This window comes from Nerophis ophidion, linkage group LG13, assembly GCF_033978795.1.
Source record: "Nerophis ophidion isolate RoL-2023_Sa linkage group LG13, RoL_Noph_v1.0, whole genome shotgun sequence".
NCBI classification, from domain to species: Eukaryota; Metazoa; Chordata; class Actinopteri; order Syngnathiformes; family Syngnathidae; genus Nerophis; species Nerophis ophidion.
The window spans coordinates 28474921-28501550 of NC_084623.1; the positions used below are offsets into that span (position 1 = coordinate 28474921).

Genomic DNA, 26630 nt, shown 5'->3' on the forward strand with positions numbered 1-26630 from the left:
CCATGAATTTATGTGATTATATTAAATAAGTACTAATAAAGATATATTTTACAAACAGAGTTACAGGAATGTACACTAGATCCCATGTTTGCATCTTATTGTGTAACATGTGAATGTTTTAGTTGGAACTAAATGCGATATCTGAAAGGGGTACAAATTATTTCCAAAGGAGGAACCCCACCCAGACATACAATACTGGTACACAGCTCATGAAAAACAATATTTTTTGTTATTGTTATCGTAATTGGGCCAAAATACTTACATTAAAAAAAATAATCTCATGGAAAATACCGCTGTCATTTGATTTAATAATAAAACATTTAACTTGTTATTTAGTCAGGTTTGGGACTGGAGTTCTGCTGGTTTGGCCACAGTACATCTTCTAACATCGTCTAACGTCGCTCACATGAGCTCCCCTGAAACCACAAGGAGTTTTTGCATTTGTTCACGCATGTGGAAAATTAGAGGGAACATTGCTCATAACCCTGTCAAAGAAAAGGGGGGTGGGACCAAGCGTCTTTTTGTGCCGTTCCTGCCATTAACTAACTTAAATTGACTGTCAAGGTGTACCAACTTGAATATGTCTTCGTCCTTCTACTATCCGAGTAAGAATCATGATTTATGTTCTAGGATAAAGTTTGACGAGCAAGGAAACGAGGAAGCAGCTGATCAGTCTATCATGTCAACATTGGCACACAAGCTCATGATCACGGTGCCACTAAAATAGTTTGTCTGTGTTTGTGCTTAAAATAACAATATCACTAATACTTTGTAATATTCAAGTCACAAAATATAGATCGAGTATTGTCAGCTCTTTGGGTGTTTTTTTTTTATTGGATTTTATGGGTGAAATAGAGGACCTCCCATTGGCTCTGCTGTAAGCGGACTTTCATTTACTAGTTAGAAGTTGTCAACAGCGTCAATTGAGCGTTCCAAAAAATGGGAGCAACAGTTTGGTAAAATCTGTCACTTGTAGTCCTAAAACGAGTGTGTGGAATCTTCAGTAGATTCTGATTCACGGACATCAGAGCCCGAGTTGGGGTGTAAGGCTGAATCAGATCACTGAAATAAGAAGGAGCCTGACCATGCACAGCTCTGAAGGCGAGAACCAGAATTTTGAATGTGATCCTATAGGACACTGGCAGCCAATTAGTTATTTTAGAACGGGGGATATGTGGGTACTTCTATTAGTATGGGTCAAAATTCTCGTTGAAGAGTTTTGGACTAGTTGCAGTAAAGAGAACTCCTTCTTGTTCATACATGAAAACAGACTTTTTCAATAGTCTAACTCTAAACGCAAAGACACAAAAACACGAATGAGAAGCTTTAAATCATTCTGTGACGCCATTTTCCCAAGTTCAGAGATTTTCCTTATAGGAAAGAAGCATTTCCACATCAGCTGCTTATAATGCTACACTAATGACATGTCTTTGTCAAAATAACTCCTAAGTTTCTGAGTTTTGGCTCAGTAGACTGGCCTAAAACCCAAGAACTGTTTAATCCCTGGTATTGAATCATCAGGTGCAATAACCAGTAATTCTGTTTTGTCTTCATTGAGTTGCAGAGAGTTATGGCTTAGCCATTGTTTTATGTTCACTAAACAATGAAGCAAGAAGTTAAGCTTCTGCATCTCTGATGACTCAAAAGAGCAGAAGAAATGGATGTCATCAGCAAAAAAGTGAAACTAAACATGACTAAACCTTTAAATTATCTTTGCTAAAGGATTCAAAAACAGCAAGAATATAACAGGACCCCAAAAATAACCTTTAGACTCTACACAAAAAATCTGCTGACTCAGACCTTGTTTGATCAGTTGTAACATTAAAGCTACGTCCAGACAATTATGAGGAGAACCACTGAAGTACTAACCGTGACAGTCCTTGATCCCTTAGTCTTCTTAGCAGAACCTGATGGTCAACAGTGTCGGACAGATTCGAGGGAACCAGAACAGTGCATTTTCTGGAATCAGCAGGCAATATAATGTCGCCGGACACTTTCAGTAAGGCCATTTACATCAAGTGTTGTTCACGGAACACAAACTTAAAAGACTCACAGATGTTACTTTTGTTGAGGAAAATGTCAGCTGTTCAGAGACCACTTTCTCAAGGATCTTGGAACGGTAACTTGGAAATGGGCCTAAAACTGTTTTGATCGGTCGGGTCTAAGCCTGATTTTTTTAGTATTGGCTCCACTATGGCATGTTTGAAAGCATTGGGAAATACACCAGTAGACGAGGAGAAATTAACATCCATCCATCCATCCATCCATCATCTTCCGCTTATCCGAGGTCGGGTCGCGGGGGCAGCAGCCTAAGCAGGGAAGCCCAGACTTCCCTATCTCCAGCCACTTCGTCTAGCTCTTCCCGGGGGATCCCGAGGTGTTCCCAGGCCAGCCGGGAGACATAGTCTTCCCAACGTGTCCTGGGTCTTCCCCGTGGCCTCCTACCAGCTGGACGTGCCCTAAACACATCCCTAGGGAGGCGTTCGGGTGGCATCCTGACCAGATGCCCGAACCACCTCATCTGGCTCCTCTCGATGTGGAGGAGCAGCGGCTTTACGTTGAGCTCCTCCCGGATGGCAGAGCTTCTCACCCTATCTCTAAGGGAGAGCCCCGCCACCCGGCGGAGGAAACTCATTTCGGCCGCTTGTACCCGTGATCTTATCCTTTCGGTCATGACCCAAAGCTCATGACCGTAGGTGAGGATGGGAACGTAGATCGACCGGTAAATTGAGAGCTTTGCCTTCCGGCTCAGCTCCTTCTTCACCACAACGGATCGATACAACGTCCGCATTACTGAAGACGCCGCACCGATCCGCCTGTCAATCTCACGATCCACTCTTCCCCCACTCGTGAACAAGACTCCTAGGTACTTGAACTCCTCCACTTGGGGCAGGGTCTCCTCCCCAACCCGGAGATGGCACTCCACCCTTTTCCGGGCGAGAACCATGGACTCGGACTTGGAGGTGCTGATTCTCATTCCGGTCGCTTCACACTCGGCTGCGAACCGATCCAGTGAGAGCTGAAGATCCCGGCCAGATGAAGCCATCAGGACTACATCATCTGCAAAAAGCAGAGACCTAATCCCGTGGCCACCAAACCGGAACCCCTCAACGCCTTGGCTGCGCCTAGAAATTCTGTCCATAAAAGTTATGAACAGAATCGGTGACAAAGGACAGCCTTGGCGGAGTCCAACCTCCACTGGAAACGTGTCCGACTTACTGCCAGCAATGCGGACCAAGCTCTGACACTGATCATACAGGGAGCGGACCGCCACAATAAGACATTCCGATACCCCATACTCTCTGAGCACTCCCCACAGGACTTCCCGAGGGACACGGTCGAATGCCTTCTCCAAGTCCACAAAGCACATGTAGACTGGTTGGGCAAACTCCCATGCACCCTCAAGAACCCTGCCGAGAGTATAGAGCTGGTCCACAGTTCCACGACCAGGACGAAAACCACACTGTTCCTCCTGAATCCGAGGTTCGACTATCCGGCGAAGCCTCCTCTCCAGTACACCTGAATAAACCTTACCGGGAAGGCTGAGGAGTGTGATCCCACGATAGTTGGAACACACCCTCCGGTCCCCCTTCTTAAAGAGAGGGACCACCACCCCGGTCTGCCAATCCAGAGGTACCGCCCCCGATGTCCACGCGATGCTGCAGAGTCTTGTCAACCAAGACAGCCCCACAGCATCCAGAGCCTTAAGGAACTCCGGGCGGATCTCATCCACCCCCGGGGCCTTGCCGCCGAGGAGCTTTTTAACTACCTCAGCGACCTCAGCCCCAGAAATAGGAGAGTCCACTACAGATTCCCCAGGCACCGCTTCCTCAAAGAAAGAAGTGTTGGTGGGATTGAGGAGGTCTTCGAAGTATTCCCTCCACCGATCCACAACATCCGCAGTCGAAGTCAGCAGAACACCATCCGCACCATACACGGTGTTGATAGTGCACTGCTTCCCCTTCCTGAGGCGCCGTATGGTGGTCCAGAATCGCTTCGAAGCCGTCCGGAAGTCGTTTTCCATGGCTTCCCCGAACTCTTCCCATGTCCGAGTTTTTGCCTCCGCGACCACTAAAGCTGCACACCGCTTGGCCCGTCGGTACCCGTCCACTGCCTCCGGAGTCCTATGAGCCAAAAGAACCCGATAGGACTCCTTCTTCAGCTTGACGGCATCCCTCACTGCTGGTGTCCACCAACGGGTTCTGGGATTACCGCCACGACAGGCACCAACAACCTTGCGGCCACAGCTCCAATCAGCCGCCTCGACAATAGAGGTTCGGAACATGGTCCACTCGGACTCAATGTCCCGCACCTCCCTCGTGACATGTTCAAAGTTCTCCCGGAGGTGTGAATTGAAACTCTCTCTGACAGGAGACTCTGCCAGACGTTCCCAGCAGACCCTCACAATGCGTTTGGGCCTGCCAGGTCTGTCCGGCATCCTCCCCCACCATCGCAGCCAACTCACCACCAGGTGGTGATCGGTAGAAAGCTCCGCCCCTCTCTTCACCCGAGTGTCCAAAACATAAGGCCGCAAATCCGATGACACAACTACAAAGTCGATCATGGAACTGCGGCCTAGGGTGTCCTGGTGCCAAGTGCACATATGGACACCCTTATGTTTGAACATGGTGTTTGTTATCGACAAACTGTGACGAGCACAAAAGTCCAATAACAAAACACCACTCGGGTTTAGATCCGGGCGACCATTCTTCCCAATCACGCCTCTCCAGGTTTCACTGTCGTTGCCAACATGAGCGTTGAAGTCTCCCAGTAGGACAAGGGAATCACCCGGAGGAGCACTTTCCAGTACTCCCTCGAGTGTACCCAAAAAGGGTGGGTATTCTGAACTGCTGTTTGGTGCGTAAGCACAAACAACAGTCAGGACCCGTCCCCCCACCCGAAGGCGAAGGGAAGCTACCCTCTCGTCCACTGGGTTGAACTCAAACGTACAGGCTTTGAGCCGGGGGGCAACCAGAATTGCCACCCCAGCCCGTCGCCTCTCACTGCCGGCAACGCCAGAGTGGAAGAGGGTCCAGTCCCTCTCGAGAGAACCGGTTCCAGAGCCCTTGCTGTGCGTCGAGGTGAGTCCGACTATATCCAGCCGGAACTTCTCTACCTCGCGCACTAGCTCAGGCTCCTTCCCCCCCAGTGAGGTGACGTTCCACGTCCCAAAAGCTAGCTTCTGTAGCCGAGGATCGGACCGCCAAGTGCCCTGCCTTCGGCTGCCGCCCAGCTCACAATGCACCCGACCTCTATGGCCCCTCCTATGAGTGGTGAGCCCATTTGAGGGATGACCCACGTTGCCTCTTCGGGCTGTGCCCGGCCGGGCCCCATGGGAACAGGCCCGACCACCAGGCGCTCGCCATCGTGCCCCAACTCCGGGCCTGGCTCCAGAGCGGGGCCCCGGTGACCCACGTCCGGGCGAGGGAAATCTGGGTTCATTTCGTTGTAATTCCATAGAAGTCTTTGAGCTGCTCTTTGTCTGATCACTCACCTAGGACCTGTTTGTCTTGGGAGACCCTACCAGGGGGCATGAAAACCCCCAGACAACATAGCTCCTAGGATCATTGGGACACGCAAACTCCTCTACCACGGTAAGGTAGCAGCTCAGAGAGGAGGAGAGAGAAATTAACAATTTTGGTAAAACAAGGACCAATTACCTCCAACACGTTTTAGTAGAGGCTATATGAAGGAAGTCAGATGAATAAGAGGAAGGCTTCATCTTGGTCACCAGTGCCGAAATATCAGCAAACATCACAGCCCCAAATGAGAACCACATGCTGGGGACAGGCTCAAAAACAGCAAGAGGAAAAGGCGTTTTTTTCCCCCCCTAATTCATCTTCATTTTGTTAGTGAAAAATCTCAAAGAGGCATTGCTTTCAGCTTTACAAAAAAACAGGTAACTGGAGCAGCAGGACATTCACGAATATAAATAATATAAGGTGTCAAACAACGCTGAGATGTTTCTTATTTAATGTTACTAGTTGACAGATAAAGTCAGATCTGGCATTTTCAACCATCACATTGTATGATGACACAAGATCCCTGCATTAGAGCCTGTGCACCTCAAGGTTGATGGATTTCCATTGGCGTTCAGTCTTTCGACACAGTCTCTTAAGATATTTTCATTAGTCCAAGGCCACTCTTTTTTCTATGTAGCCAAGTTGGACTTAACAGGACTCACCTGATCCAGAATTGTTACAAAGTGATTGTTAAAACAGTGAATGAGATTTTTCACATCGCGACAGTCTATAGCTGCTTCATTCACTTCCATCTCACTCGTATTATTTCTGGACTCTGAAATAAGCCGTCATTCTCCATTACCTGAGTTACCTTTTTAAACAATTCTCTCTTTCTTTTTTCCTCCCATTGATACACAGCAACATGTTCTGTTATTTAATTTGTGAAACAAATATTTAGTCTCCTTTTTATTCCAGCTGTTGCCTATGTTCTAATTAAATAAAACCGCTTCTGAGTTAAATCTTGCGTTTTAGGACTGGTGCGGCTTCCTCCCACCTCCAAGACATGCACCTGGGGATAGGATGATTGGCAACACTAAATTGGCCCTAGTGTGTGATTGTGAGTGTACAAGGGACAAGCGGTAGAAATGGATGGATGGGATGGATTATTTCCTTTTTTGTCACACCTTCAAGGAACATCAAGTTGGGATTTCTATCTACAGTGTCATTCAAGTCCGCAACTGACTCGGGTCTGAAATCTTGACCTCCAAATTTGGTTCAAAGTTCACAAAGTACTTATTGAAGCTTTTAACTACTTTGTTCATGTTGTAATTTTTTACATTTCTATCTGATAAGTATTTAGGGTAATCTTGCTTAGCACCATTTTTAATTATGCTATTTACATACTTGCCAACCTTGAGACCTCCAATTTTGGGAGGTGGGGGATGGAGGGGCGTGGTTGGGGGTGGGGCAGAGGCGCGGTTAGGGGCGTGGTTGGGGCGAGGGTTGTGGTTAAGGGGGGAGGAGTATATTTACATCTACAATTCACCAACTCGAGTATTTCATATATATTTTATATATATATATATATATATATATATATATATATATATATATACATATATATATATATATATATATATATATATATATATATATATGTAACAGGGTCAATTACGTCTTGTAAATAATTTATTTTCTAATGTTTTATTATTGTTATAATTACACAAAATATGTAAGTTACATGTAAATACCAGAATATTGTTTGATGTTTTGTCAATGTGGAACCATTGTCTCGTTGTCCCTCCTACTGCAATAATTACTGTGACACCTGTCTTTTTATATGCGTTAGACACGCCCTCCAACTTCCCTTTTTGTCTACGATAACGGGAGAGGTAGGCGTTCATGCGATGACAGAAAATGTATTGTTAAGAACTTTAATTCATTTCTTGTTCATTATTATATATTTGTGTAGGGGCTCGACGATGGCACAAAGTTTTGATGACGATTGTATTCTGTTTTATCAGGTATGTTTTTATTTTACTGTGTATGTAACTATGCCGTTTTTTTGTCTACGATAACGGGAGAGGGGCTCGACGATGGCACAAAGTTTTGATGACGATTGTATTCTGTTTTATCAGTAAAGTGCAGTGGAGAAACCCATGGTGTCGGTCGTCTTACATAAAAAACACACAACGCTGAGGAAAAGACCACCGGTTACACTTGGTGCCGTACGACCCGTTGCATCGCCGACCAGCCCTCGTCTGGTGCCCGGGAAGGCTGCCGGAGTTTCCCGCCCGCTGCACTCTGCTGCTCCTCCCTCTCTCTCCCTGTCGCCGCGGACAAAGGTGCGCGCTCCCGCGTGCGCGCAAGGTGTGCTGACAAATCACGCTGATTTAAAGTGTGTGTGTGGGATTTTAACTCGTTTAGGTTTGTGCTGGTGACGTTATTATATCCAGCTGGTACATTTTATGAACATTTTGTGACAGATAGTCCTATCAAAAAAAAAAAAAAAGTATAATGGGCAAGCCTGTTTGTATGAGTGATTAGTGAAATCTTTTGATTGTGTTTTATTTTCTGTTCATCTATTGATCAGTGTGGGCTTATGAGAGGCTTGATATGCCCTAATAGCACTTGTGTTTTTTTTGCTACAGTGCTGTGCTATGTATTGATTTGTCAGGGGTATTTTCAGTGGGCTTTACAGTGAAGTATTTTTTTTGTTTTTTTTTTATGTGTGAACTTGTGTCACTATTGGCCTTGTTTTGCTACACTGCCTTTGTGGGAATTTGTATTTGTTGTGTTGGTGAAGTATTAGTGCAGTATTTGAAATTCCTGCAATGGCTGGTCGTGGGCATAGTGTCACATTTGGAATGGGGAGGGGTAGGTTGGTGTCAAGCAGTCCTAGTTTCATGATAGACCAACCAGTTTTTAACCCGCTACTAAACCCCATCTCTAGCTCTACACCAGTTACTCAAGCAGTGCGTGAGCCCACACAAGTTATATCTGTTGATGCTTTTGGAGACATGATCACATCTTTAGCTAAACAGATAGGAGACAACATCTCTGCCAACATCAGCATGATGCACCAGCCAAGTGCCTTGCAGCCTCAGTCCACCGCTGTGAGCCCTTCCTCCGGGCAAGATGGTTCGCGACAAGTGAAAGTTGTCGTGCAGCCTGACGTCAAAGCACCACCTTACTTTAGGGGCGATAATTCAGATTTGTTCTCAATTCACGAATGGGTAGACATGATGAAATGTTACCTAAATAGAGTAAAATGTGACAGTCCTCCTGAAATGTTTGAGCTAATTATGTCCAGACTAACAGGTAAAGCGAGGGATGTTGTAAAAGTGTCGCTGCGCAGCCGCCCTGATCTGAATGCACCTGACCTGCCCACTGCAATGTTTGACATTTTGAAAGGTAACTTCAGTGAGTTATCATATTCTAACTTACCTATGAAAGACTTTTACTTCACAATTCCCCATTCTGGTGAGAGTGCTATGGACTACTGGATCCGCCTTAATAAGTCCATCGATGCTGCCGACGAGTGTCTCCATAGGCAGGGTAAATCTGTTGAGGACCCCAGTGCTGAAGTAGTCATGATGTTTATTAACCACTGTCCTGACCCTCATCTTGCCTTGTTGTTTCAACTAAAGTCGCCTGAGCAGTGGACTGCACCTGAGGTTCAGGAGCGTCTGGATGCTCACATAAGAAAGGTTAGAAAGACAGCCCCCCAGTCTCAATGTATGGTGGGCTTTTCAACTTATAGTCAAAGCCCAGTGACTGATTGTTCTTCACAAGGGGCTGTCTCGGTAGCACGCCAGCAGTCATTGCATACTGTTCCTCAGCCTTCCCCTACCCTTTCCTGCAGTCACCCTCCGCCTGATGCTCCTGCGGCTGTCGCACATCAGTCCGCCTCCCCATTACACCCATCTTCTGTCAATGTGGCGCCAGCCGCTTTTGACCCACCAGTTAACGACCCTGGTGCTCAAGTTGTGGCCATGTTTGATAGAGTTCTATCCTTGTGCAATGCTTCTTTGGCTAACAATCAAAGACCAGGGCGCCAAACGTCAGGCAGTCACGTGTCGAGTATGTACGTCCAGTGAACATTCAACTCATGCACACTGTAAGCTCTACAGATTGTGCCTTAACTGTTTGAGACCTGGTCACATGAAGCGTGAGTGCCCACAAGCCTCACATTCCCCGGCTATACCGCCATCTTTTCCACCCAATGCTGATTTAAACTAACCCGCCTGTGTAGTGAGAGGGGTAGCATGGGTGATGCTAGTAGCACCCTCAGTGAAAATGAAGATGTGCAATTGACCTATGTGAACTGTTGTAGTAGTGTTTCTGATGACAAAACAGTGATTGTTGTGGGTTCACATAGAGTGGAAGGAGCTAGTGAGTTGTTTTATGCTCCAGTGTCTGTGGGGGGCCAGTCTGTTTTAAGAGGGATGCTTGATTCAGGTAGCATGTCATGCACGCTAAATGTGGAGGCGGAGTCAAAGCTTAGAGCTGTTGGGCTACTCCCCAGCCCTCGGCCTGTGCCGGAGAAGGTGGTACTTGTTGGATGTGGTGGCCTTATGACACAGCCCAGGTGCATTTATGACCTTGAAATTGAAGTTTATGGGTCTAAGTTCATTGTACCAACTTTACTTGTACCAGGGCAGAAAGATGAGATGATCATTGGGACCAATGTCATAAGACCCATTATACAGGCGATGAAGTAGGATAATAAGTACTGGCAGCTGGTCTGCTCCAATACTTCTGACCCCAATTGTGAACAGTTTCTTGGACTACTTAGCTGTATCACACGCTGGTCTGGTCCCGAAATGCCTGAAAAAGTTGGTACAGTCAAGCTAAGACAATCTGTCACTCTTGCACCTCAGGGAGAGTCTCTAGTATGGGGTAAGCTGCCCAGCAGTGCTCCTGTGTCACCTGGGAGCACTGTCATTGTGGAGCCCACCTCTTCCCGTTCAACCCCTAGAGACATCATTGTTGGGCGGGTCGTGACACCCATGTGGGGTGATCGTTGGGTCCCGATGAAAATTCTGAACCCAACAAAGAGACCTGTGACACTGCGCCGTAATGCTAAGGTAGCAGATGTTTTTCCTTGTATTGCAATGGAAGACCTTCCTTTGTCACAGAATGTGTGTATGCAGCAGACCTGTGAGGGAAGTGACCCAACCTCCAGGTCAGGTACCACCTCTAATCCCCTTCAGCAGCTTAAAGAGTGCGGGTTGGCAGATGTTGATCTTGAAGGGTGTGAAGTATCAGAGGAATGGAAACAGCGTCTGGCTGAACTAGTCCTCACCTACGAAGATGTATTTTCTAAGGACAAGCTGGACTGTGGTGAAGCAAAGGATTTCGTCCACCGAATCCACCTCACTGATGATCGCCCTTTTAGACTCCCCTATCGCCGTGTCCCTCCAGCTCACTATCATAAGCTGAGAGAGGTGCTGTCTGAGATGGAGTTAAAGGAATCATCAGCAAGTCAGTCAGTAAGTATGCTTCACACCTTGTCCTTGTCTGGAAGAAGTCAGGGGAGTTGAGGATCTGCACAGACTTCCGCTGGCTTAACGCCAAGACCGTGAAGGATGCACACCCGCTACCCCACCAGGCTGACTGTCTTGCCGCCCTTGGGGGAAATGCCTTTTTCAGTACCATGGATCTCACATCGGGGTTTTACAACGTCCCCCTCCATGAGTCTGACAGGCGGTATACGGCCTTCACAACACCTTTAGGCCTATACGAGTACAACAGACTTCCCCAGGGCTTGTGCAACAGCCCTGCATCCTTTATGCGGATGATGATCAGCATCTTTGGGGACTTGAACTTCTCAAGCCTTCTCTGCTATTTGGATGACCTGCTCGTGTTTGCTCCATCCGAAGAGGAAGCCCTGAAGCGGCTGGAGAGTGTCTTCCTGCGTCTCAGAGCCAACAACCTGAAACTAGTGCAAAGGAAGTGCTACTTCTTGCGAAGGACCGTAAAGTTTCTGGGTCATGTAGTAAACAGCGGGGGCGTCGCAGTCGACCAGGAGAAAGTCAAGGTCATCTCAGATTTTGAAAAAGAGGATCTTATGGAGGATGACGGCTGCACCCCATCACAGCGGAAAGTCAAGTCCTTCCTTGGCATGGTGCTGTACTACCAGCATTTCATCCCTGGCTGTTCTTCTCTCGCTAAGCCATTGTACACCTTGACTGCAGGACAGAAAAGGAGTGCCAAAGGCTCCTTTGGGCGTAGAAGAGCAGGCACCTTCAGAAAACTGACTCCTCAGGACTGGACGTCTGCCTGTGAGAAGGCATTTAAAGATCTGAAGAGTGCACTTCTTAATAGTGTGGTGCTGGCTCATCCAGACTTTGAAAGGCCCTTCATCCTCTGCACCGATGCTTCCCTTGATGGTCTAGGTGCAGTCCTGTCCCAGGTCCCCGATGGCGAAGAACGAGCGAGACCAATTGCTTTTGCAAGCAAAACTCTCAGCCGCAGCCAAGTCAACTACCCTGCTCACAGACTGGAGTTCTTGGCCCTTAAATGGGCAGTTTGTGATAAATTCAGCCACTGGCTCAAGGGTCACAGGTTTACTGTCTGGTCGGATAACAACCCCCTCACTCACATCTTGACTAAACCAAAACTAGATACCTGTGAGCAGCGGTGGGTCTCCAAGTTTGCTCCATATAATTTTGAGATTAAGCACATCCCTGGTAGGCAGAATGTTGTGGCAGATGCACTCAGTAGTGACCCATTTGTGACTCCTTTAAGGGAGCGACTGCTGGGTGAGCCCTATGCTAAGCTGCTGAATAGGGTCTGTGATGTCAGTGATGGATGTGTGCAGGATGCGTTCCGCTTCACTTGCCAGCCTCAATCACTGATGTGTCATCCTCACATTGACGCTATTGAAAGTTCAATATCCGAAGAAGAAGTCTCTTCCATCCTTTCTTCTTTGGATGAATGGGACTGTGCTCCCCGCCAGCGTGCTACCTCACTAGCTAACCACCTCACAACATTGGAACCTCCTGGCCAAGACACTTTGCCTTCCCTATCACTTGCTGACCTTCAGTCTCACCAACAAAAAGACCCAGTCATCTTAAGAGCTACTTTTTATGTTGACAGAAAACGCAGGCCCTCCAGACGAGAACGATGTAATGAAAATCAGCCAACTCTGAGAGTCTTGAAACAGTGGGATAGGCTGACACTTCAGGATGGCATTCTCTATAGAGTCACAAAGGACCCTTTGACCAAGAAGAAGAGGTACCAGTTTGTTGTGCCAGAGTCCTTGAAGGCAGATGCACTGTCTGGCGTTCATGACCAAGCTGGTCATCAAGGTCAGCCCCGCACTCTTGCTCTAGCTCGCCAACGCTTTTTCTGGTATGACATGGAGAAAGATGTCCGCAATTACGTGAAACAGTGCCGCAGGTGCGTTCTTAGCAAGACCCCTGAGCCTTCAGCAAGGGCCTCGCTACAGAGCATGAAGACCTCTGCTCCCCTAGAGCTTGTGTGTGTTGACTTTTGGACAGCTGAAGACAGCCACAACAAATCTGTGGATGTACTTGTAGTCACTGATCACTTTACGAAATTGGCACATGCCTTTCCTTGTCAGGACCAGACTGCGAAGAGGGTTGCTAAGAAATTATGGGACAGCTTCTTCTGCATTTACGGGTTCCCTGAGCGCCTTCATTCAGACCAGGGTGCAAATTTTGAAAGTGAACTGATTGCTGAACTGTTGATGTTGTCAGGAGTTCAAAAGTCTCACACTTCCCCCTACCATCCTATGGGAAACGGTGGGACGGACCGGTTCAACCGCACCTTGGGCAACATGTTGAGATCATTGCCCCGTCGTTCCAAGCAAAAATGGCCCCAAATGATCCAAACAATGACTTTTGTGTATAATTGCACTGTGCATGAGACGACTGGGTTTGCGCCTTTTTATTTGATGTTTGGGAGAACCCCGAGATTGCCAGTAGATCTCCTCTTTAAGAATGTGTTTCGGGATGAGACTGTGTGTGACTATAGCATATATGTAAAGTCCCTTTTAGAGGACCTGCATTGTGCCGTGACGCTTGCCCAGAAGAACTGCTCAGCTGAGCAGAAGCATCAGTGCAACCAGTACAACAGAAAGGTCAAAGGTCAGCCTCTTTCACTTGGCGACCAGGTTTTGTTGGCAAACAAAGGTGTCAAAGGGAAGCGTAAACTTTCTGACAAGTGGTTGCCTGTTATACACACTGTGGTGGCCTCAAAACCTGACCTGCACATCTACCGGATCAAGGATCCAGAGGGGAATGAAAGGGTTGTTCACCGTAACCTGTTGCTCCAGGTCAACTTCCTGCCTTTAGACGGAGCTTTGGATGATGATGCTGGACCCGTGGTCATGCCTACCATTGTAGTGTCTGATGGGTATGAGTCAGAGGTGTCTGATACAGCAGCTGCAACTGTTGGGACATCCCATGCTGGTTCCCTCTTGAGTGCTGATGCTTGTGATGATGGCCGTACTGCCTCATGGGTCCGTGAGCAGTCTTCCTTTGATGAGCCTCAAGGTTCAGAGTCCACTGAAGTAGTCTCCCCTACAGACGGTGGCTGTATTGCTGCTCTGGATCCCCCGTTAGCTCTCCCTTCTTCCTCACTACAATTAGTCCCAGTTGTTCCACCTCAAGCATCTGGTGCTGAGAAACAATTTGCCTCACGGTTTGGCAGAGTCATTAAACCTGTTTACCGTTTAATAGAGTCCATGGTTCAACTTGAGTCCATATTAGGGGTTGAGCCAGGCGTCCATACTGTTATTAATGTGTGAGATATGATCAAAAAGCTGATTTGTGCTGCTCTTTGTGTGGACTCGATGTTCTGAAAAAGTCATTTTTCCCTTCTCACCCACAATGTTTGGCCTGTGTATGTGTGGTGTATAAGGCACCTCACCTTGTCTATAGAGTACTTTGAGTTCTTGCTAGGCGCCAAGCAAGTCTCTTGTTCTCTTATCCTTTAAATAGGAAGCGTATATTGCTGTTTAATGCAAATTTGTGATTTTCATGGCCATTGTGTTTACATATGTATGCTGTTCTTGCAAACCAGACTTTTGTGTAATTTTTGGGGGGTGAGTGTAACAGGGTCAATTACGTCTTGTAAATAATTTATTTTCTAATGTTTTATTATTGTTATAATTACACAAAATATGTAAGTTACATGTAAATACCTGAATATTGTTTGATGTTTTGTCAATGTGGAACCATTGTCTCGTTGTCCCTCCTACTGCAATAATTACTGTGACACCTGTCTTTTTATATGCGTTAGACACGCCCTCCAACTTCCCTTTTTGTCTACGATAACGGGAGAGGTAGGCGTTCATGCGACGACAGAAAATGTCTTGTTAAGAACTTTAATTCATTTCTTGTTCATTATTATATATTTGTGTAGGGGCTCGACGATGGCACAAAGTTTTGATGACGATTGTATTCTGTTTTATCAGGTATGTTTTTATTTTACTGTGTATGTAACTATGCCGTTTTTTTGTCTACGATAACGGGAGAGGGGCTCGACGATGGCACAAAGTTTTGATGACGATTGTATTCTGTTTTATCAGTAAAGTGCAGTGGAGAAACCCATGGTGTCGGTCGTCTTACATAAAAAACACACAACGCAGAGGAAAAGACCACCGGTTACATATATATATGAAATACTTGACTTTCAGTGAATTCTAGCTATATATATTTATTTTATTACATATATTTAAATAAAATAAATAGTTGAATTTCAGTCGGCACCTATCAAATACACAGTAATAAAAACACAGTTGTTCTACCAACTGTACTGTGCTTGCTGGTTACTAAAAAACAACAACAACACTTACAATTCACTACTTGAGTAACCTTTGTTTTGCCCTTTGCGTACTGGCGAGCGATCTCCGAATCCGGGAACACATCCTTCACTGATTTGTTGTAGACATCCGCAAAGGAGAACGGGATGTTGCTTCCAGCTATCACCATAGCCATCTTTGTCTCAGCATAAGTTACACCATCGGGTCTCCATTTTGCGAGGTGCCCCATAATACTGGGTTGTGAATGATGCTGCGCTGCAAACGCTTTGTGCTTCGCTGACCGTTCATGACTGAGTACATCCGTTCGGCCACCGTGTTCAATGGAGAATTCTGTTCTACAAAATTTACAGGCAACAAACCCCTTTCCCTTCGAACTCTCCTGGATAAACTAAAATTTTTGTTTCCATTCGTTTTGGAACTTGCAAGTGTATTTCATTATTTTGTTCGTCGATGGTGTAATATATTGGGTTGGAGTCAATTACCAGGCGAGGTGATGAAGTTACGTCTCTTTACTGTGGGCTTCAGACTCCCTCACTTGCCGTCAGGTGCCCAACGCCACGTAAATCGTTGGCCAATCAAAAAGCAACCCCATAATGCTATAGCCAACATTCACCAGGAGATGGCAACAGACAACATAGAATCACTCAATTACAGACGGCGTCGCCATGGCTGTAACTTCCTCGTTTTTCTGCTTTGTCTCCCTGTGTGTGCAGTTTTTTTTATTAAAATCCGTAGTAACGTGATTGGGCAGGAGAGCTGTTTATATAGTGGGAAAGCGGACGTGAAAACAGGCTGTCCCCACTCAGGTCCAAAAGGAGCTGGATGGGGTGTGGCCTCCAGCTTCGGTTGAATTTCGGGTGATTTTGGGGAGAAAATTTCTTCCGGGAGGTTTTCGGGAGAGGCGCTGAATTTCGGGAGTCTCCCGGAAAATCCGGCAGTGTTGGCAAGTATGACGTAGAAAACTCTATTACAGATGGCGTCGCCATGGCTGTAACTTCCTCTTTCTTCTACTTCGTCTCCTTGTGTGTGCAGTTTTTTATCAAAATTTGTAGATGTTGTAAAATGATTGGGCAGGCAAGCTGTTTGTATAGTGGGAAAGCGGACGTGAAAACAGGCTGTCCCCACTCAGGTCCGCATGGAGCTGGAGGGTGAGTGGCCTCCAGCTCCTGCTGAATTTTGGGAGATTTTCAGGAGAAAATTTCTTCCGGGAGGTTTTCGGGAGAGGCGCTGAATTTCAGGAGTCTCCCGGAAAATCCGGGAGGGTTGGCAAGTATGGCTATTCAAGATGCCCCATGTTGCTGTCATATTGTTTTTGTTTCAGTCTAATAATTGTCTGCTATATCCTTTTCTACGTGTTCGTAGTATGCAAGTTAGCTTGTTCTTATACGTTTTGTACATTTTTCTGCCTCATTAAATCGGTGTATTGTATTTTTTTTTGTTACAAGCATTTTTCAGTCCCTTTGTCATCCATGGTGTATTGTTTTTCTTTTGTTTCTTACAAAGTTGTTTCAATGGACAGTGTTTGTCATTGAGAACGGAATTTTCACTGTATACATTATCTCAACTCCGATCTCTCATGTCATTCTTGAAAACTGTCATACTGTGTTCTGTGCATATTCTTTGAATTGTCTTTTTGTCATCCATGTTCCTCTTCTTGTAGTTTCCATCAGAAATTGTGAAAACTGAGATGATCACTGATAGTCGCTTATGGTATTATTACAAAAATTGTGAGTAAAATATTATCAATAAATGTGGTGCTGTGTCCTGATATTAAGTTGCCTTATTACAGTCCTAAAAAATATCAATATTTGACTTAGGTGATCTATATATACAGCTGATTAATGTATTTTTGCATTTTCATGACATAATTCAATGGTTACACATTGTAAGATATTATCAATAGCTAATTACATTTTTTTCCCACTTTGTAGTTTAAATTCTTTATCACGTACACATCTATTCCCCTCTGTTCTTGTTAGGTATGTTGATATAATTGAGTTCCTATCTTTCAAGGTCAAAATCCATTTTTTTTTTAGCATCCATCCATGGTCTGAGATAGCAATCACTTTCAGGAATTTGTTGAATTATTTAAAAAAAATGCTTCATACTGTTGTAGTTTGTATACAAACCTCTACTGTTTAAATGAATAATCAACAGTTTACTGTCGATTTTAATGTTTCGGTTACATTGTTTGTCTGTATAATGAAAACAGTTATTCATGGTAAGAAATAAAACATTTTTATCCCTATTTAATTCTAATTCTGGACTATTATGATCTATGCTGAAGGTGTTCAGTTCCACACATTCCTGTTCAGCAATATTTTGTGTTGCCCTATGAATGTCTATAAGTGTACATGAATGTGCACCTAAGTAAATATCTTCTTGTTCGGTAATCCCTTGAAGCGTTGTAATTTTTGTAGTTGAATGTCAATGTTTGTTTTCTTGCAGACTCCATTATCTTTGTTTTGGCTATGAATACACATTTTTTAATACTGCAAACATTTTTTTTTACTCTTTTTCGATAAACCCGTGAGGTATAGTTAGTGAGCATTCACTTTTATGTTTTATTTTATATATATTTACCAGCACCCCCCGCGACCTTGCCTGGAACAAGCGGTAGACAATGGTAGGATATATTTATATATATAAAAAATGTTTATTTTAAATTTTATTTTATTCATTTATTTATTTATTAATATTCTTCAATGCGAGGCATTTTTTTGACCGGCCATTCACATCCCTGTGCTGATCATGCTGCTCCAATATAATCAACAGTTTGACTACCGACAGTGTTACTGTTATTGTTGCTGTTGTCATGAATTTTGATTCAAAATGGACATTCTTAGCTGATAATGTTCTCTGGGACATGTACACTCAATATCCTAGCCTTTGGAAGGTTGAAATAGTCAGCTCAGTGACTATTTGGAAGGGCTATTTTGGAGTGTATAAAGGGTTTAGAGGATTATGTATATTTTGCAAATCCAAAAAAAACCTAAGGTAGAAAAACTAAAGACAAAATGTGAGAGCAGTGTGTTATGCGTTCCAAGTGTGGTCCACTGAGCGTTTGTGTAACACATCTTTTTTATGGGTTGTAGAACATTGTAGGAATAAATTAAACAAAACATTTCAATTGTGTTGTGTTTGTGTTATGATTGTGATTGTGTGTTTTTCCAGAGCTCATACATGCTTCAATCGTCTGGACCTGCCAGCATACGCATCCTTCTCGATGCTGTACGAGAAGATGGTGACTGCAGTGGAGGAGACCAGCACATTTGGTTTGGAGTGAAGGCAAAAGGTTGTCTTTAGCAGAACACGTGGACAACAACAGTCCTGAACACAGTGGATCATTCTGGAACACTTTTTGAAAAAGAACCAACAAGATGAAAATGTTTTCACTCAGCCTTCAGTGAACTGCCTTCTTCACTCTTCTCCATTTCCTCCTTGTGCACCTTAGAGAGCCAACGTTCTCCATTCTCCTCTCTGGACCTCAAAACTGTGTCTACTCAAACCCCGAAGCTCACAAAACTTCCCGTCGCAGTCGGATGATTGACAGCATGAAGAATGTCAGGAAACATATTTCATGTACTCGTTAACACAGAAGACGCACATCATCATGCCAGCTTCAAAATATGCTCAGATACAATGATCATTGTGGAGTGTGAGACACAACTTGAAAAAAACAGATCAAACATTGACGTACTTTATGTAATAATTTAATGAATGAATCACAACTTGGAACACATTTGCTCAAACATAAACATAAAAAATAAGTGAATGAATGAATCACAACTTGAACACATCGCCCAAACATGAACATATTAAATAAGTGAATGAATTAATTAATCACAACTTAAACAGACCTGCTCAAACGTGAATGAATGAAATAGGTGAATGGATGAATCACAATTGATGCATAAGGGATGATGTGTAAATATATATATGCATCTCATTGTACCTGTGTATAGTGACAATAAAAGGCATTCTATACATATATCTACATATCTATCTATATATATATATATGTATATCTATCTATCTATCTATCTATCTATCTATCTATCTATATATATATATATGTAGGTGTGGGAAAAATCACAAGACTACTTCATCTCTACAGAACTGTTTCATGAGGGGTTCCCTCAATCATCAGGAGATTTTAATGGAAGCATTCACATACAATGGTTTATATAGGGCACAGAGTGGGTGGGTACAGGCAGGCGTAGGGGAATGGTGATTGGCTCATGTATTACCAAGGAGGTGTTTCCGTCTGTGGCGGCATGTTGAAATGATTTCACTGCGCTTGTTGAGGGATGATAGATCTGGATGATATATAATAAACAGTTTCTCTTTTAAGCACAGGTTGCATCTTTTATTACCACTGTTGTAAGGTGTACTGGATGCAAGAATTTGCCATGGTATTGAATATTCAACATTATTGTCTTTGAGGTTCCAAATGTGTTTGCTGAGTTCTGTAGAATTCCACAAAGTCTGGTTTCTAAAGGAGGCGTTGTGATTATTCCATCTGGTTTTGAACGCTCATTCGGTTAATCCTACGTACGTGTCGGATGTGTTAATGTCCTTGCTTGTTACCTTTGCTTGGTAAACGACTGATGTCTGTAAGCACCCTCCGTTGAGAGAGCAATCAGGTTTCTTGCGACAGTTACATTCCTTATTGGTTTCAGAGTCGTTTAGTCTGGGGGGGGGGGCTGTCCTTTTGCAATTGCTTTGTTGTGGTTTGAAATGTTTTGTTGTATGTTATTCATACAGCTGTAGCTCAATTTAATGTTGTTCTTGTTGAATATTTTTCTTAGGGTGTTGCCTTTGGGGAAGTGTTTGTCGATCAGGGTGAGGAACTTGTGGCCGATATTGGTTGAGACGTTTTTGCTGAATGGCGGGTTGTACAAGATGATGTTGTTTCGTTTTCTGCTCTTTTTTGGTTGGTTTCCTGGAGTGGGTTCATAGGTGAGGGTGAAATTGTATCCGCGTTCATCAAGTGCTTTCTGGTACGAATTGGTCGAATTCAGCTTTGCTAGATGACAGCATCGATAGCCTTTTATTAATTCCGGTAGGTCTGCCACCACAGACGGAAACACCTCCTAGGTAACACATGAGCCAATCACCACTCCCCTACGCCTGCCTGTACCCACCCACTCTGTGCCCTATATAAACCATTGTATGTGAATGCTTCCATTAAAATCTCCTGATGATTGAGGGAACCCCTCATGAAACAGTTCTGTAGAGATGAAGTAGTCTTGAGATTTTTCCCACACCTACATATTGCGCTTTACCGCGGTATCGAGCACTATTCTCTGGATAATCCAATCAAGATATATATATATATACTGTATATATATATATATATATATATATATATATATATAATAGAATTATTGTCACTATACACAGGTAGAATGAGATTAAAAGAAACTCCAGTATCAGTGCGACAGTCTACAAATATGCAAAACATAGGAAGAATAGAAAAAAGGATAGTGCAAAAGGTTAGGTGCACAGTCCAGTCATGAGAACGAATGTTCAGAATGTGTTGTTTACATGAATAATTATTATACTATAAATATAACGTGTATACACATATATATATATATATATATATATATATACTGTATATATATATATGTATATATATGTATGTATGTATGTGTGGGAAAAATCACAAGACTACTTCATCTCTACAGAACTGTTTCATGAAGGGTTCCCTCAATCTCTTGACAATTGAGGGAACCCCTCATGAAACAGTTCTGTAGGGAGGAAGTAGTCTTGTGATTTTTCCCACACATACAAATTTGGCTCTACCACGGTATCGAGCACTATTCTCTGGATAATCCAATTAAGACACACACACACATATATATATATATATATATATATATATATATATATATATATATATATATATATAATATATATATATATATATATATATATATATCAGGGGTCGGCAACCTTTACCACTCCAAAAACATTTTGACCCGTTTCACAAAATGAAGAAAATAATGGGAGCCACAAGACTCTTGAAATGTATAATTTTTTTTTTGCTTTGAGCTATGTATACACCAGGGGTCTCAGACACGCGGCCCGCAATTAAATATGAAGTTTTGATGTTAGTGCGGCCAGTGAGTTTTATATGAATGCCCCTTTTAAGCATCACGCATACAACTCCTCCCGATTTGTCCGGGAGACTCGCGGGTTGCAGAGTGACTATTTCCTCGGACGTCTGCTGAGTGGAACCCAATCTACAAGATTAAGGGCATGCTACGATAGCACTGTCTTTGGTGCCCTCCACAATTTGTGCGAACAGCTAACCATTCAGGTCACGTGTTGATTGTGGCTTTCTTTAGACGCACACATGGGACTGCAAGGCATTCTTGTTCAACAGCCATACAGGTCACACTGTGGGTGCCAGTTTGAACAACTTTAACACTGTTACAAATATGCGCCACACTGTGAACCCAAACCAAACAAGATTGACAAATACATTTCGGGAAAATATCCACACTGTAACACAACATAAACACAACATAACAAATACCCAGAATCCCATGTAACCCTGACTATTCCAAGCTATATTCTACACCACACTAGCACCAACCGCCCGCCCCCTGCTTTGTGGGTTGTGGTGGGCAGGGTTGGGGGGGCGGGGTAACCTGCATGGCTGTTGAACAAGTATGCCTTGCAATCGCTTGAGGATTGTAACAGAGGTATCACACAATACATGATCGGCCGGCACGCAAATAGAGTTGTGTAATCAATCAATCAATCAATCAAAACAGCGGGCATAAACTACATGGATTTGAAGATGTTATGGGTATTGCCATCACGGCCCGCCCTCAATGTTGCTGTCCGGGTGAAAATCGCAGTATGCAAACCTCAGACTATTTAAGGGAAAGGCACTGAGGTTAGAAATCTCCCGGTAAATTCGGGAAGGTCGGCAAGTTTACAGCTGAGCCACACCAGAGTGATCAAAGAGCCGCATGCGGCTCAGGAGCCGCGGGTTGTCGACCCCTGATATATATATATATATATATATATTGGATGGACATATATATTTATATGTATATGTATGTATGTATGTACTGTGTGTCTGTTTGGGCGTGTGTGTATCTGAGATCCTGCATGGTCACAATGGGCAAACCTTAAATTCAAACAAAAACACATGTTAGAATGAAGTTCAAAAAAACTTGACAGGTGAACTTGATTTGTCCAAACTTTGGAATGTACTTTTTACACACTTGTTTTTTAACACTAACAAGGAAGTGTTTGATTCATCGATGGATCTTTAAATTAAGTATTTTAGTCAAAGTATTGGTAGGATTACCATTTAACATTTTTTTCATCATGCGCTTCAAAATATTTTTTTAACAATTAATCATCAGTATTCACCATGGCCATCCTGCGTGGTGTCAGGGAAGTGAGCACTGATATTAGAGTATAATCAGCAGCTTGTACATTGTAAAACTTATATTTTACCTGAAGGTTACTGTTCCTCTTTTGAAAAGTTCAAATAGTGTAAACAGCACTAAAATTATCAACAGTTGGACATTCCAAAGCTTATAGAAATTAAATTCACCTGTAAAATTGAAGCGCAGTATACTTCATCCTGAAATCTCACCCAATATCCACAAGTTTGTGTGAATAGTAAATTCACAAACTTTGGTCATGTATGACTTCTGAGACATACACTTTCTGATAGCATGTAATAAAACACACAGCAGTATTTGGACTGTCGTGGATAAAACACAAAGTACCTTGACTTTCATGCAGGTAAAAAGGGCAGTGTTGTGTAAGTGTTGGGGTGCATGAAAAATAAACAGTGTTGTACACAACTGTTAGGCTAGAGTAGTACTACATGTACATGCAGACTTTTCAGGCCCAATACTGCATGGGTGTTGGTCCAGCTCAGCTATGTGAGTAATGCCTTTTTGCCATTGTCTTCTAGCTTGATATTGCATGCTGAAAAACTGCGATATTATTTTATCATGTTGAAATACTGAAAGAGACTGTGTTTACTCACTTTTTGCATGAAGGAGCTGTTTTTCATTGTGGAAGTCAAAAAGAATACATTAAATCACTTCCAATGACAACACACAAGTTTCTCTATCAAATTGTAATATCTGGGCGAGTACAGTAAATGGCGAGCATGCTTCCAACTTTTACACAAACAGGTGTGTGATGATGATGACGTTCTTGCGTCATTATTCAATAGGGCTGACTTATAAACAATAGAAGACATGTTTGCTTAGCCCTCTGTGTAAATAACTACATGTACATCTGTCCTGTTGTGTGTATAATTATATATTTTGCACTAAATGTACCAAAGGGGCTTAAAAAGTCTACCATCTTTTCCTGTGAAAGAGCATCCAACACACATGCGGTATGTTTGACTCCTTTGAAATAAGATTGGATCCTCTCTCAATTCCTCAGAGAATCTTGACAAACATGGCAGAAAACACATTCTGTGAAATAACTGTGGGACAGACTTGATCAAAATGTACAATTATCAATATTCGATCAATAAAAAGAATGCAACCTTGGGGGTTGATTAAAGGCTTAGTTTGTTTGACACTACGAGAAAAACAATCCACTTCCAGAAAAACAATCTACAAAAGTACCACTAATCAACTTTATGAAGCACATTTTGTCAAACATTAAATACACTTTAAAATACTCAAATATTATTGTGGAATTCAGTGTACTGTAATTCATTGTGTGTCATTTTTTGTAGTACAATATTATGTGCTGATTTTATCACATTTTATAAATGATTAAGTCAATATTCCTACAATTTCACAATATCCAGTCAAGGAAAAACATATCTGCAGCGTTGATAAAAAACAACAACTATTTGTTTTGCTTTCTTCAACTCTAATGTAAAATATTTAGTTTTTATCATCATGATGCTGGTGTGACATCGTTTTGTTTTTGTTTTTTTCAATCTATGATATAACGATAGCAGCGTCATTAGACTGATTTTTTATTACTAATGTTTGTTATCATCAAACTTATATCACTCTCACTAATACAACCTTTTTTTTTTAGTCATTCTTATCCATCTCCGAACCCAACCGGTTGAGACAGATGTCTGCCCCACAGTCTGGTTTGTTTTGGAGGTTTTTCCTTGCCTCTGTCACAAAGTATTAGTTTATGTGGGTTTCCCTTATATACAGTACATCTAGTCAATACGTAAAGTGCATTCAGATGACTGCTTCAAAACTAGATTTCACATTTCATTTCAACATACGTATATATGCCAACATATTAACCTCGATTAAGCAATTTCAGGTGAAATGCTGAAGCTGAACTGAAATGCCACGTCAATGTAGATTTAATGTAAAAGATATTTGAAGGATCAAATGATTTGTATGTCGAAGAGTTAACGCTCAACTGAAATCCTAGAGTTATGTAAAAATGGTTTGAAGGTTGAAATAGTTTAAAGGTTAAAGTTTGAAAGGCGAATAGTAAAAGCTGTACTGAATAGAGTCAGCACACTTCCAAAATGGTACAAAGTAACATACTCTATGATTTTTATTTCTAAATATACAAAATTAGCTAAAGTGAAAGTATAAGACATTAAAATTCTAACGCTAGCATGCAATCAGGGGAGCAGCTTGCATACTTCTAAGATGGCACCAAGTAACGGAATCCATGACTATTAGGTCAAAAAGTGCGTAAAAAGCTTAAATGCTAGTATAAGATTTTAGCATGCTAATGTTAGCATGCCAGCAGGGTAAAAGTTAGCATACTTCTAAGATGGCGCCAGGCAACAAATCCATGAATATTAGGTAAAAAAGTACAAAACCAGTTTCCATTTGAGTTGGGAAATTGTGTTAGATGTAAACATAAACGGAATACAATTATTTGCAAATCTTTTTAAACCCATATTCAATTGAATGCACTATTAAGACAAGATATTTGATGGTCAAACTCATAAACTTTATTTCATTTTTGCAAATAATAATTAACTTAGAATTTCATGGCTGCAACACGTGCCAAAGTAGTTGGGAAAGGGCATGTTCACCACTGTGTTACATCACATTTTCCTTAAACCACACTCAAAAAACTTTGGGGATTTGAGGAAACTAATTATCGAATCTTTAAAAGTGGAATTCTTTCCCATTCTTGTTTTATGTAGAACTTCAGTCGTTCAACAGTCCGGGGTCTCTGCTGTCGTATTTTACACTTTATAATGCGCCACGCATTTTCGATGGGAGACATGTCTGGACTGCAGGCGGGTAAGGAAAGTACCCGCACTCTTTTATTTATGAAGCCACGCTGTTGTAACACGTGCTGAATGTGGCTTGGCATTGTCTTGCTGAAATAAGCAGGGGCGTCCATTAAAAAGATGGCGCTTAGATGGCAGCATATGTTGTTCCAAAACCGGTATGTACCTTTCCGCATTAAAGATGTTGGCTATTGAACTTTGCGTCGATAACAGTCTGGATGGTTCGCTTCTCCTTTGGTCCGGATGACACAATGTTGAATATTTCCAAAAACAATTTGAAATGTGGACTCGTCAGACCACAGAACACTTTTCCACTTTGCATCAGTCCATCTTAGATGATCTCGGGCCCAGAGAAGCCGGCGGCGTTTATGCATATTGTTGATAAATGGCTTTCACTTTGCATAGTAGAGCTTTAACTTGCACTTACAGATGTAGCGACAAACTGTATTTAGTGGCAGTGGTTTTCTGAAGTGTTCCTGAGCCCGTGTGGTGATATCCTTTAGAGACTGATGTCGGTTTTTGATACAGTGCCGTCTGAGGGATCGAAAGTCACAGTTATTCAATGTTGGTTTCCGGCCATTCCGCTTACGTTGAGTGATTTCTCCAGATTCTCTGAAACTTTTCATGATATTATGGACCGTAGATGTTTGTATCCCTAAATTTCTTGGAATTGCACTTTGAGAAATGTTGTTCTTAAACTGTTTGACTATATGCTCATGCAGTTTTGGACAAAGGGGTGTACCTCGCCCCATCCTTTCTTGTGAAAGACTGAGCATTTTTTGGGAAGCTTTTTTTATACCCAATCATGGCACCCACCTGTTCCCAATTAGCCTGCACACCATTGGGAAGTTCCAAATAAGTGTTTGATGAGCATTCGTCAACTGTATCAGTATTTATTGCCACTTTTCCCAACTTCTTTGTCACGTGTTGCTGGCATCAAATTCTAAAGTTAATGATTATTTGCAAAAAAAAAAAAAAGTTTATCAGTTTGAACATCATATATGTTGTCTTTTTTAGCATATTCAACTGAATTTGCGTTTAAAATAATTTTTAAATCATTGTATTCCATTTATATTTACATCTAACACAATTGCCAAACTCATATGGAAACAGGGTTTGTAGTTCTAGTCATTGT

General features: G+C 42.8%; 1 protein-coding gene across 3 annotated transcripts in view; it reads left to right on the forward strand.

Moving 5' to 3' along the window:
- The window catches only part of hecw2a (HECT, C2 and WW domain containing E3 ubiquitin protein ligase 2a), a 263018-nt gene extending 243672 nt beyond the window's left edge, over positions 1-19346 (forward strand). For all 3 annotated transcript variants that reach the window (XM_061918718.1, XM_061918719.1, XM_061918721.1), the window contains one exon: positions 18433-19346. In XM_061918718.1, coding sequence (XP_061774702.1) covers positions 18433-18544 — 112 coding nt within the window. In that variant the 3' untranslated portion in view covers positions 18545-19346. The remainder of the gene's footprint in view (positions 1-18432) is intronic.
- The last annotated feature ends 7284 nt before the right edge of the window (positions 19347-26630 follow it).